Below are 13,692 nucleotides of genomic sequence, written 5' to 3'. Positions count from 1 at the left end.
AAAAGTTGAAAATTTTATCTAAAATTTCGCTTAAAATTTGCTAAACGCCGCATTCGAATGACTTGTTGATAGAAATTTGAAATATTTTCGAACATTTTTCAAATATTTAGATTTAATAGAGTGTAAGGTAAATAAATAAATAATTGTCCCCTAATTTTAGTCATGTGCGTTGATCTATTTAGAAATACGTTTATATATTGGGCAAACTCTATTGTTATTTGTATTCTTCGTTTATGTTATTGCAGATTTTACGACTAAATGCACCCAGTAAAAAAAAATACACATAAATATATAAATATTATGCAGCACCAAAAAAAAAAAAAAACACTTGATCGGGACATTGAACGCATCTCTCTATCGGATCAGTTGGGCGTGTTGGGTACCAACCGATTGCCTTCAAGTATTGCCATGTTGCCCGTTTAAGCTGACGAGAGCAAAAAACTAACGAGTAAGAAAGTAACGAGTGGACGAATACGTGTTCCATTCCACATTGTCTCTGTGGCCAGCTAGCGCAAGAATCAATTCACGTCGCATTCCATTCGCTTTTCCCACTTTCCGAGCGGCTAACTAAGGACTGAAAAGGATTTAAAGTGAGCACGAGCGTGTTTTATGCCATTCCGTTCCCTTCTATCTATTTGTCAGACATGAGCCGAAGCATGTTGAACTTTGATCTATTTATTCTAGCTAACGAAATGTTCCATTTCATTATGTTTCTGTTCTTCTCTAACTTGCGAATGAATTGAAAATATACTAAATTCCGCTTTGTTCCAGCTCTCTTTCTCGCTGTTACTAACTAACGAATTTGGACATCGTCGGATGTCTGTTTCATTCCATTCTGTTTCTCATGCTCCATTCTATTTTGTTTTCTATTTTAATTCCAAAGCTAAGGAGTGAAAGAAAGCTTGATCAACGCCATTGCATTCCATTCCATTCGGTTTCTACTCAATTGCAGGCATGTTCCATTCCATTGCGTTTCCTCGCTTGTTTTGTGGGTAACTAACGAATGATCGACTGAACTGAAAACGTGTTCCATTCCATTCTGTTTCTTCTCTATCTTTGTGGCTACTTCTTTTACTTAATTTGTCTTCTATCTGTGCTGTGTTTGGAAAAGGTGCAGGTGCAAGACCCGCCAGTCAGTAGGACATTTTCTTTGTGGTTAAACAAAAAAAACAAAAAAAATATATATAGTATAAATAAATAAGTTAAAACTGTTGCAGCAGGATTAGGGCTAGACTTGAGGGGGCAGGGACAGGGACAGGGACAGGGAACTAGAAGCGATCCCTCACTGCACCGTTTCATGGCCAGCAGCGGCGCTGGGCAACTGTTGCTGCTGCTGTTGTTGCTGCTGCTGCTGTTGTTGCAGGTGTCGCAAGCGGAAGAGGCGCAGCGTCATCCAGGAGGCCAGTGTGCCCGGCACGGGCATGGGCGTCTGCTTCTCGAGCGCCTCCTTCTGCAGCTGATAGCGATAGAGCAGCGAGCCGGCGATTAGCGCCGAGACAATGGTCGCCGAGATGACCACGATGAAGAGTATGCTGAAGCCGGGCACCGGCATGCAAATGCCGTAGACGACCTCCTCGCTGATCTTGCCCTGAAAGACGGTGACCGCCTCCTGCTTGGAGTCCGGCGAGAAGGCCAGATCCGCCTCAGAGATGACATCGTACAGCCCGCTGACGCCGACATCGGCGCTGCGCACCTTGCGATCCGCTATGACCAAGGATCGACGACGCCGGCGGCTGCTGCCTTGCGGCGTCTGTGTCTGCGTCTGCGTCGCCGTCGACTCTGTGGAGCTGTTGACATTCGGCTCGTCGAGATCAATGTGATCGTCACGCGTTTGTTTCAATGCCTCCGCCTGTGGCCGGTAAACGGGACGCGGCACATCATCCAGCTCCGAGTTCGGCTCCAGAGAGCGCGGTCCGGCCATGGGCACGCCCATGCGCTTCTGCGCCTCCAGCTGGCGGGGGCCGTGCGGAAATTTGCCGCTCTTCTTAAGTCCCAAATAGCGCTCGCCGTCGCCATCCATGTCGCTCAGATCATCGTCGCCAAAGAGATCGGACAGATCGGCCTCCTCATCGGGATCCTCGTGCACGGGTCGCGGCTGCAGATTGCCGCTCTTCTCCTCGTACAGATCAGGCCCGCCGCCGCCGCCAGCACCGCCGCCCATGGTCTGTTTGTGATCGTGTATGATGTCCTCGTAGAAGATGTCATGATCCATGCCCATGCCCATGCCCAAGCCCATGCCCAGGCCGTGGTGTCCGGGCTGCGGACCGTGACCCAGGTTGGCCGGCGGCATGGCCAGATCTCTGTGCATATCATTGTTGCTGCTGCTGCCCATGGCATCACCGATGTGCACATCCTTGCGCTCGTGGGCATTGCCAATGGCCGGACCCAGGCCCTCGCCGGCCGCCGTGTTCTGGCAGTGATCCAGGCAGCCGTGTCGGCAAATCTCGACCTTGCACTTGATGTGCACGCTGAGCGCATCCGGAAACTTGAAGGCATGGAAGAAGGCGTAAGTTATGACCGTGGCGCGCTCATCGGGAGCGCGCGCCTTGAGGAAGCGTGAGATCATCTTGGGACGCAGCACACAGCCAAACTCATCCGATAGATTGATGACATGTCCCGAGCCGTCCGAGGCGACGCACGACTTGACGCGCATATCAAATTCACCTGGACAGACAAAGAGAGAGAGAGAGAGACTCGTTAGTTGGGGGGCAGGAACTGCTCGATTTGCTGCTGGCCACTTACCGCGATAGTCGTTGATGGCCACCACCAGGGTGAGCGTCGATCCCAGTGGTACAATGCCGCTCACCGGCGGCGCCCAGGGTCCCTTGCCATGCTGTATCTCCATCCAGCAATCAACATTATCGCCTGCGCGAGACGAAGGGGAGAGAGAGCAGCAGACAAAATGTTATTTTTTCGAATTTTTGGGGTCAGCTAATTGAAAAGGTAAACGAGAAGAGCTGTCAGACTAGCAGATACCCTGTACACAGCTTCGGTCACTCGGAAGTAGAAGTAAAAAGAAAGAGGTATACTTTTTCTTTTAATTTAATTAATATATTTATTAATTAGCTTCTAATAACTCGGTAGCCTTGTGTGCTATTTGTGTTTCTCTTGTTGGTTAATGTGTGTATGCTTCAAGAATATCTGCATACCAAATTTGATGTGTTAAGCAATTATAGTTCTCGAGATATTGTTAAAAGAAGATTTTAATGGAATGACGTACTTATAATCAATATAAATTATCAAGTTTTTATACGGACGGATATGGTTTGATCGTTTTGTCTGTTACATACTTGTTCACAAAATCATGATGCCCGTTTGCCAACGGGTACAGGGTATGCAAAGGAAAGAGAAAAGGCCAAGGGCCCACGTTACTTACCGCGAAAGTCAAGCTGTATTACATCCAAATCGGCAATTACCATCGGGGGCTTGGAGGCGGTCTTCTCATAGTCGTTGAACCACTCGCAGCGCAAACGCTTCGCCTCATCCCAGACCTCCAGCAGATCCTTGTCATACTGCACGACTACCTGCGGTCACAATATGCCATTTAGCGGTTAGCGGTTAGCGGGTTAAGTAAATGGCCCTCGAGCAGGTGAATGCACAGCGTGCAGCAACGTGGGAAAGCGATCAGCGATCAGCGATCAGCGATCAGTGATCAGTTATGCAGCTCAACTCAATGGGCTCCCATGGGCTTGCTATGGCATATGAGCAGCAGCTAACTTTATGATTGGGAATCTTCATTGAAGAGTCCTGTTTACTGAGCACTGATCACAGATTCGAGGATCGCTTTTGCCAGCATTTAATTACAGCTGCGTTTGATGGTCCCATGGATAGCATGGTGTATGATTAAGGGACTCAGTATTTAAATCGTGATCGTATTCTCTTCACAAATATCATGGCATTTCGATCACTCTTGATCACTCTTCAGTAGTAATTTATGTACAACTACTTTTCCTAAGATGCCTCTCAATGATTGATCGTTGACTTCAGATCGTTCATCTACGAGCCACAGGGTAGATTCCATTCTTGATGTACGATCACTCTGTTTGTCGATCTTCCCTTAATGTACGATCAAAATCTTTATTGATCACCCTCTCCCATGCTATACGATCACTCTCTTCTCAAATATCATATGTTGAAAGTTGTTTGTATTTGATAAGAGCTTGTTTTAAGGATCGCTTTCGTATTCCCATTTGCTAAATTTGATGTGAATGGACGTGCCACTTACCGTATTCTCATAGAACTGGCCGTTGAGATCCGGTTTGGTGCCGCAGCGTGAGTACGAGATGCGGAACGAGAAGAACGTCTTGCCCGTCGATGGTGGCACATACACACAACGCGGATCACTGTGTTGTCCTGTTAAAAAAAAAAAAAAAAACATTGAATAAAGTTCGGCTATAATTAGTGCCTGGTCTTGTCGTACGCACCTTTGGAGCTAACAATGCCTTCGAAGGGATTGGAGAAGGTCAAATGTACGTCCATGTGATCCTTACCACACATGACCTCCAGTGAAACTATGTTTGGCATACCATCTGGCCGATCCATGGGCCACAGTTCATTACCAGCTATGACTAAACTAAACTGTAAGCGAAAATAGAAGAACAAAGATACGAAAATTTAAGCAAAGTCTTATATAGAATAGAGCATATCGCTCAGACACTAATTGAAGTAAATACAGATAAACGAGGCTTCAGTTATTTACAAATATATTCACGCTATTTTTCTTACATAAGTTGCAAGACATCTTACAGGAACTTACAACCAGCTTGTAAAGTAGACTGTGAAAAGATCAGTTTTGAAGCATTTTTCAATGAAGTTCATTTTATCTTTTAAAAAAAAGGAAGTTTAAAACCAGCTTGTAAACGTTTTTAACCAGCTTGTAAAACATTTTTTTAAAGCAGCTGACAAAAGTCTGTTAAATTCCCATTAAATTGCTTGACGTCGCCTTAAAGAATACGTTTTTAGCCCCTTTATAAATCGAATTTCAGCACAATTTTGCCGATTTACATGCGCAGAGATAGTTAACTTGCATTTAGATTGGGACAAACAGTTGGGCAGTGTGCGAAATGTGGGAAACGATCAAGGCTGTAAATAACTTGAACATTTCGCAGCGCACTTAATTGACTTTTCTGGATATAATTTATTTTTTTTTTGAGAAAGTTTTATGTTCGTGCATTTCTAGATCTCTTAACTGATGCGACTGACAACGATATGTAGCCCGTTATAATTTCTAATTAACGCGATTCCCACTGGCAAACTTGACACCTGCTGCTGCTGCTGCTGCTGCCAGCACCTGCCGACAACTGGCAACTGGCAACTGGCATCTGAACTGGAATGGTACGAGGCTCTTTCCGCAGCCTGCCCCCTGCATGTTGGAATTTGTTGGTGAGTTAGTTAGTTAGTTAGTTGCCTTGATTGCGATTCGCGGGCGTTAACCCGACTCCTTAAAATTAGCGTTGGCTGCCACAGCCGCGGCCTTGGCGGCTGCCGCACACAATGCACATCAGTTTATTGATGTTTTTGGCTTAATTGCACTTGTTGGCCCCGCCAAACATGTTGCCAATAAAAACGAAATGCAATGCGCCAAGTTTCCTCTTTAGATTTGTTTTGCAATTGTTGCCAGGCATCGAGAAAGCAAATTCCAGCCGCAGCCGCAGCAGCTGCCGTTGCCGTTGCCGTGCAACTCGTCTAGCTGGCTGGATTTGCATACTTGCCGCAAAGCTGGCTGCCCGGCAGCTCCTAGACGGGGCCAGGCTGGTCTTGGCTTTAATCGAACGGGCCAAAATGCAATTTCTTGCTGCACTTGCAGTAAAAGTTGATAACCATTCGCCACGCGAAAAGCACCATTCAAAATTATGAACGACAGCTGCCGCTGCCCCTGCCCGTGCCTCTGCCCCTGCTCCAGCTTCTGCTCCTGCCCCTGCTTCTGCTACCCTATCCAGTTGGCCAAAAGGCGGTGCCAAATTGTCTGCAGCGTCCACAATGCGGGGCCACATGGATTACGCTCGGCAACAGAGAACTTAACTTTCAGCTGAAGTATCTATTATGATTTATTTTCGTTTGTTTTTTGAAGGGCGGCAAATCACCTTCAAAAGGTCACATTTCCATTGGGCATATATTGAATACCCTTGCAGAGGATATTATAATTTGAGCATGAAGGAGACATATCTGATAATATCTGATCCATTTACGTTCTAGATCAGCAGCAACAGCCGAGTTGATACAGCTATGTCCGTCCGTCCATCTGTCCGTCCGTCCGTCTGTCCGTCTGTCCAGCTCTCCTCGTCTCCGACTGTCTCTTTCTAAGCAAACTAGTCTCCTTCTAGCTTCTTGTATGGAGTAGTATTTTGTTTTTCAAGCTAGATTCACAATTCACAAATGCGGCATATAAAGGTTTATATATTTAAAATCTTATGGACAAGCAGAAAACTAACTTCTTTTATGGATTAGTTTTTTTTTTTGGGTTCTAAGACATATTGATCAGTCCAGGCATTTACTTTTCAACTATGCTGTTTATATATGAGCCAAATCTGATCAACATCGGATTATATACTACTTTATAGCTGCCATCGGAGCAATCGGTCGAAACGGAGCTTCTTGCATGGAAAACTTTATTGTTCATTAATATATATTGTAAGCAAACAATCTCACCATATTATATGTCTGCCAAGGGAACGATCGGTCGAAGATGGACTTTATTGTTTATCGAAAAACAAGTTTTATTGTTTATCAAGATTTCTTAACAAAATCCGGCATTTACTTTTTAAACTATGCTGCTTAAATGTTTATATAAAGCAATTTAGCAAGAATTGATCGGAAAATGAGTTTTAGTATGGCAAAGTGTTCTGTTTTCCAAGATATTTTCAAGAAACCCAACATATGGCATATGTCAACAAGGACATTAAGTCCTGACCTTGACGATCCCAATTTTGAGCCTTGTATCAAGGTCAAGAGCATGCCATAAAATAACAATCGATAAGAAAACTGATGCCCGAATATTTTTCAAGTGAAATACATTGAAAATCACTTTGAGGCAACCTTCTGAAGCGCTTTCTTAAGCCACGCACATAAAGTTAATTTGTATCTGAGACCTCCCTTGGTTGGCTTAGGTAGAGATACAACTTAAATGTGAACTGGAAGCCCGAATGAATGTGTGAGTCATTTGAATCATCTGCAAAGCAGTCAGTTGTGTCAAATTATTAAACCTGTTCAGAGCGCGAGAGAGATGGAGATAGAGAGGGAGAGAGGCCTAATGACCCTAAGCAGACAACATAGTCGAGGCTCGATTCTATCGAGCGGACAGCGGCTAATTGCGCTAACAGAATGACGCGACACTTTTCAAATTAAATATTTAGCTACCTATGTTATGTCTTACCTTTCCCATCACGAACAGTGGGCGGGATGGGTGTGGCGGGGCGGCGCAGGTAAACAGCTGCTCACGCACAACCGTTTGCGCTATAAAAGTGACTCGACGCTCGAATTTAGAGTTCAGTCAAAGTCTTGCTAGCTCTCCAGTCGGTCACAGAAAGAAGGAATACTTAAGAATATGGATCGTTGGTTGAATCGTGTGGCTGTGGTAACCGGCGCCAGTTCGGGCATTGGTTCGGCCTGCTGCAAGGATTTGGTGGCCAAGGGCATGATCGTGGTGGGTCTGGCGCGTCGCGAAAATCAACTCCAGCTGATGAAGGCGAACATGGCCGCAGATCAGGCGTTGCGCTTCCATTACCGCAAGTGCGATGTGAGCGTGGAGCAGCAGGTGATCGATACCTTCGCCTGGATCGACAAGACGTTGGGCGGCGCCGATGTGCTGGTCAATAGTGCGGGCGTTATGCTGCACACCGAAATCCTCAACTCGGAGTCCAGCGCCGATCTGCGCTCCATACTGGACATCAATGTGCTGGGCGTCTCCTGGTGCACACGTGAGGCGTTTCTCTCGTTGGAGCGGCGCAAGGTCAACGACGGACATGTCGTCATCGTGAACAGCATTGCCGGACACTCGGTGCCCATTGTGCCGGATATGAGCTTCAATATGTATGCGCCGTCCAAGTATGCGATCACCGCACTGACCGAGGTGCTTCGCCAGGAATTCCTCAACAAGGGCACCAAGACAAAGATCACAGTGAGTCGCACTTGACATACCCTATAACAATTACTTTATGTCTGCTTTCTACCGTAGAGCATAAGTCCCGGCGCTGTGGATACGCAAATTATTGATACGAGCAACTTGTCCTCCCTTGGCGAGTTTCCCCGGTTGCGGTCCGAGGATGTCGCCGATGCGATCTCCTATTGCATTCAGACACCGCCGAATGTTCAAATACACGAGCTCACGATCAAGCCCATTGGCGAGAAGTTCTAAGGTCATCCCAAGGCTATAGATACTCTGTATAAGACTCGGAACTATTCGCATGACATAAGATAATAGCTCCAATATGGAAGGTCCAAGTCAAATTATATTTATCACAATTTTTTTTTTAGTTCAGTCATTATAATATATGATTGTATTTCACTAAAAAGTGTGTTTTATTTTTGACAAGTGGAAAGCTAGACAAACAGGAAGCCACCAGGTAAATGTTGGAAGATGTCCTCAAACAGAAGTCAGTTAAGTCAGTACTTAAACAAAAATGCACTGAGATTGAGACGTTAAATTTCCAGCTAAATATGTAGAGTAGTCGACTAGGCTGTACCCTGTAGCTGCCTCAGTTCTCTAGCCGGAAATTAAATTCTGCATATTAAATCAACTTTTAATAGATTATGTTTATTCTAGTTAAACATTAAAAGTCAACTGCACTCATGAATCACAAATCCCTTGCTGCCCGAACACAGGGTATGCCAAACGTGTTTTTAATTGCCTACCAGCTTATGGGTATGCGTGTATGTTCGTCTACACTGGGCGCAAGAATATACGTAAGAATTTGTAAGTCATGCTTATTAAATGAATTTTGTTTTATTGCGTCACGAATCAAAAGTTTATTTTCAGCTTTCAACAAGCAAAAACATTCCCAAACAATTTCGCATGAGAAGCATACGAAATGAAATTGAAATTAACAAGTAAGCTTCGGGTGTGTCCGAAGTGCAGTTACCCTTAACCAACATTCTAGCTTTTAGCTTCAACATGGACAGGCTGCAGCTGTACTTCCTCGGAGCTTGTAGTCCGATCGTCATGACAATTTCAGGTCTTAGGCATCTCACACCAAAGTGTTTATTTATCAAGAAGCAAGGCTTTAAGAAATAGGGTTTTCTTTTATCAAAATCTGGATACCAAGAAGACAAGCCTAAAAAGACAAGTCTCAAAATCAATTTTGATCGATTGGTTTCTTAAATTGGGAAGAGATATTGTGAAAATATGATATTAAAAAAATATATAATTCTAATTTCAAGTCCGTAGCTTTTCTAATAGCTGAAACGGGCAGACAAATATCTAGAAATAGCTTTCTTCTGCCTGATACAAAAGCCCAATATACCCTTTTACCCATTTGTAAGGGGAACATGACCAAAACAGCTCAGCTAGTTAGATCTAGATTTCAACTGTCTGTTACATACTTTTGCACAAGTCCAATTCACCCCTTAAGCCCCTCTTGTAGGGAAACATGACTTGATCGTGATATATGCTTTCTTCTGCCTGTTACATACTTTTCCACAAGCCAAATATACCCTTTCAGCCATTTTTAAGGGGAACAATATATATAATTCTTATCTGGTCAACGAATGAGAATATCAATGAAAAGGTATATTTTCATGCAAGCCGACTATTGAACACCCTCGCAGCTAAACAGTCCAGTTTTCAAATGGATCACATGAGAATGACAGGGAGAGAGAGAGAGAGGCAGTGAGAGAGGCAGAGAGAGAGGCAGAGAAAGCGAGAGAGAGAGAGGAAAGAAATCTTTTCAATATTTTTAAAGATCAGCAAATACGAAACAAAGGCGCACTTTTACATTCTAGTCAGGAAAAACGTACAATGATATGATCAGTTTTTATAACTATAGCTGATCATAAATAATGATTATATATTATATGTATAAATATACTTAATGAAACTGATTGTTTTCATATAAAACATTCCAGAAAAATCGAATTTCGTCTTGATTTTACTAGCCTCTTGCGAAATTGGGCTACAAAACTAGCTTCTTATAATGATAGCCATTTCGGACAATCATCAAATCGCACAGAGAGCTAGATAGTAAGAGAGATAGAGAGAGAGAGGAGGAGCCGAACGACCCTCTCCCAAGCAAATAGACAGCGAGCGAGTCAAGGTTAGATTCTATCAAGTGGGCAGTGGGTTATAGTGCTATCAGCATGACGCGACTCTTTTCGAAACGAACATTTAGATACCTGCATATACGTATTACGCTCGCCACAGCGAGGGGTCCGGCAGGTGGGTGTGCCGGGCTGGGCGATCAGCTGCTCACGCAGAACCAGTTGCGCTATAAAACTGATGCCGCCGGAGACATAGGCGTTCAGTCAAAGCGTCGTTAGCTTGCCAGCCGGACACATAAATATATTGAAGAAAATGGATCGTTGGTTGAATCGTGTGGCCGTGGTAACTGGCGCCAGTTCGGGCATTGGTGCGGCCTGCTGCAAGGATTTGGTGGCCAAGGGCTTGGTCGTGGTGGGTCTGGCGCGTCGCGAGAATCGGCTGCAGGAGCTGAAGGCGAAGCTGCCCGCGGATCAGGCGAAGCGCTTCCATTACCGCAAGTGCGATGTGAGCGTGGAGCAGCAGGTGATCGATACCTTCGCCTGGATCGACAAACAGCTCGGCGGCGCCGATGTGCTGATCAATAATGCGGGCATTGTGCGTCACACCAAAATCATCAGCGCGGGCAACAGCGCCGATCTGCGCTCCATACTGGACACCAACGTGCTCGGCGTCTCCTGGTGCACGCGCGAGGCGTTTCTCTCGTTGGAGCGGCGCAAGGTCAACGACGGACATGTCGTCATCGTGAACAGCATTGCCGGACACTCGGTGCCCATTGTGCCGAATATGAGCCTTAATATGTATGCGCCATCCAAGCATGCGATCACCGCACTGACCGAGGTGCTCCGCCAGGAGTTCCTCAACAAGGGCACCAAAATAAAGATCACAGTGAGTCGCACATGACATACTCTCTCTATCTATATCGATTAGTTTAACACTGTGCTTTTGCCACTATAGAGCATTAGTCCCGGCGGTGTGGATACCGAAATTATTGACAAGACCCTTTTGGAGAATGTCGGCGATTTTCCCATGTTGCGGTCCGAGGATGTCGCCGATGCGATCTCTTATTGCATTCAAACACCGCCGAATGTCCAAATACATGAGCTCACGATCAAGCCCATGGGCGAGAGATTCTAAGTTCGACAAATGGATGCACTGCATATATAGATACCCTATAGAAGGCTCCTTGTAAAACTATATTTATTTAATATATTTTTTTTTGTTAATAATTATGATCTTTGATTACATTTTACAACAACTTATCTTTTCCTTTCAACAATTGAAAATTTAATAATTATTGAGTTTGGAACAACTGAGAACCCGGCAAAACTAAGTTTATTTATATATATAATATATATAGTATATATATCATGTATATATCATGTTGCAGTACAATGTCGGGGAGTAGCATTAGAGCTCTCTCTATTGGCAACTTTGGTTAAGATATCTATTAAAAGAAACAAGTTTTAGTATTGCAAACTTTTTTGACCGATAGCCCCTCCGATTCGGCAGACTCTGATAAAAAATTCGCAACTTCTTTATAATTTATATTGTTAAAATCCGCAGGTTGCGATCTATAAAAAGATATATCTTTGTAATACCCAGTTTGATCAACATCGTTTCGAAACTGTTAACACTCGACAGGAATACAGTAAACATGCAAAGAGTATCTGTTCCATCGATTTACTTAATTGATGTTCAAATAAAAAAAGGAAATTTATAAATTTTGGTACATTTTTATATAAAAATGGGTCTTTTTCGGGGTTAAATCGGTAAAATCGAAGCATTTTTCTATAATTGTACAACTTAGAGATTTGCATATACAAAAACCATAATACCCATTATTTTATGGGGTATAGGGTATTGTAATAGGTAGGTAAAAACACTACAAAACATATTGATCCGATCGTATCTTTTCACATTCTGTCCCTCTCTCTAAATCTCTATCTCTGTCTCTGTCTATTTCACTATCTTAATATCCCTCTCTCTCCCTCTCGCTCTCTCTGTTTCGCTATCAGTGCCTCTCTCAGTGTTTAAAGGGCGTCCATATGTGACTCAGCATTTAAAATTTAAAGCGTTCGATTTGCCATATCATATGCTCTTGATAAGATATAGTGCGTATAAGCTGCACAATCAATGTTTGTCTAGATCAATGATCGAGTTAATTATAAATATTTGTAAATTGTGTGTAGATTCGCAGTGGTAGGTGAGTGATAAATATTAATAGATGATAGATTTAAAACTGATTGTCCAAGATCGTTGAACAAATTCTATCGAAATATGGCTTTCCATCCGATCGGTCTCAAACTCATTTTCAAAGATCTTTGTCAGAATTCATCTGATGGATGTTTAGAATTTTGGAAAATCCATTCTACCTCTATGGAAATTCGATTCAACGAGTTTTTGAACGAAGTTTTAAGTTTGCATGTGTGCATGTTTGTTATGTATATATGCAAACATGTATGCAAGCATGCATGCATGAGTTCATGTACATAAGCAAGCATGTATGCATGCGTGCATGCATATATGCAAGCATGTACGCATGCGTGCATTTATATATGCAAGCATGTACGCATGCGTGCATGTATGTATGCAAATATGTATGCATGCGTGCATGTATGTACGCAAATATGTATGCATGCGTGCATGTATATATGTAAGCATGGATGCATGCGTGCATGTATGCAAGCATGTGAATACATGCCCGGATGCATACATACATAAATACAAACATACATACATATTATATATGTGCATACATACATATATACATGCATGCATGTATGTTTGTATGCATGCATTTACACATACATATATGTTTGATATACATATGTATATATGTATGCATGTTCATTTATGTATACACCTTTATATATATATATATATGAATGTATGTGTATATACATACATACATGCAACCCTACATACATACAACGAATAAACAAAAAATAATACATAAGAAATACAACAAAAAAATAGCAACAAAAATCCCTACACTACTAGCTAAGCATGAGAAACTGCCGGGCCTACTTCAATTCTTGAGAATCGAGGAGAAGAGCTCTTGGCAGAAATTCGTTTTATTTAAATTTGCGTTTGCTATTAGAAACATGGATGCACACATATCTTCATAAATTCATACATACATGCATGCATACACTAACACACACACATACACACACACACACACACACACACACACACACATACATACACACACATATATAATACTTATATGCCTTCTAACAAAATATTTGTATTATTATATACTTTGTTCCATATAAGAACACTATTATAAGATTCGTATAGAATCTATACTTTATTTATTGCTCGTGTAAATAAATATATATTCATAAAATATACAGCTTTTCTCTTTCCCAAACTTAATTTTTATTTAGTTTCAAATTGTACTCACCATTAAATGTAAAATAAATATACAGCTACTAAATCTAAGGTCCCACAGCCGTGTAGGACCTTTTTGTGGGCTCCACATGCTGGCGATGTGG

General features: G+C 42.9%; 3 protein-coding genes across 3 annotated transcripts; 2 read left to right on the top strand and 1 right to left on the bottom strand.

The window, feature by feature from the left end:
• Positions 1-1,282: 1,282 nt before the first annotated feature.
• LOC115768847 lies at positions 1,283-13,692 on the bottom strand. The gene is made up of 6 exons (XM_030713546.1): positions 13,602-13,692; positions 4,425-4,578; positions 4,226-4,353; positions 3,377-3,524; positions 2,743-2,865; positions 1,283-2,664 (listed from the first exon to the last, which is right to left on the bottom strand). Exons 1-6 carry the CDS (start codon positions 13,677-13,679, stop codon positions 1,283-1,285), a joined length of 2,013 nt encoding a protein of 670 aa, XP_030569406.1. The 5' UTR covers positions 13,680-13,692.
• On the top strand, positions 7,510-8,467 carry LOC115768849 (farnesol dehydrogenase-like). Its single transcript, XM_030713548.1, has 2 exons — positions 7,510-8,116; positions 8,174-8,467. Exons 1-2 carry the CDS (start codon positions 7,544-7,546, stop codon positions 8,351-8,353), a joined length of 753 nt encoding a protein of 250 aa, XP_030569408.1. The 5' UTR covers positions 7,510-7,543; the 3' UTR covers positions 8,354-8,467.
• LOC115768848 (farnesol dehydrogenase-like) lies at positions 10,472-11,418 on the top strand. Its single transcript, XM_030713547.1, has 2 exons — positions 10,472-11,077; positions 11,147-11,418. Exons 1-2 carry the CDS (start codon positions 10,505-10,507, stop codon positions 11,324-11,326), a joined length of 753 nt encoding a protein of 250 aa, XP_030569407.1. The 5' UTR covers positions 10,472-10,504; the 3' UTR covers positions 11,327-11,418.

The sequence above is a fragment of the Drosophila novamexicana genome, unplaced genomic scaffold (assembly GCF_003285875.2).
Source record: "Drosophila novamexicana strain 15010-1031.04,08,12 unplaced genomic scaffold, DnovRS2.1 tig00002052-arrow-arrow-pilon, whole genome shotgun sequence".
Taxonomy (NCBI): Eukaryota; Metazoa; Arthropoda; class Insecta; order Diptera; family Drosophilidae; genus Drosophila; species Drosophila novamexicana.
Note: the sequence above shows the minus strand (reverse complement) of the source record. Positions and strands in the feature narration are given on the sequence as shown.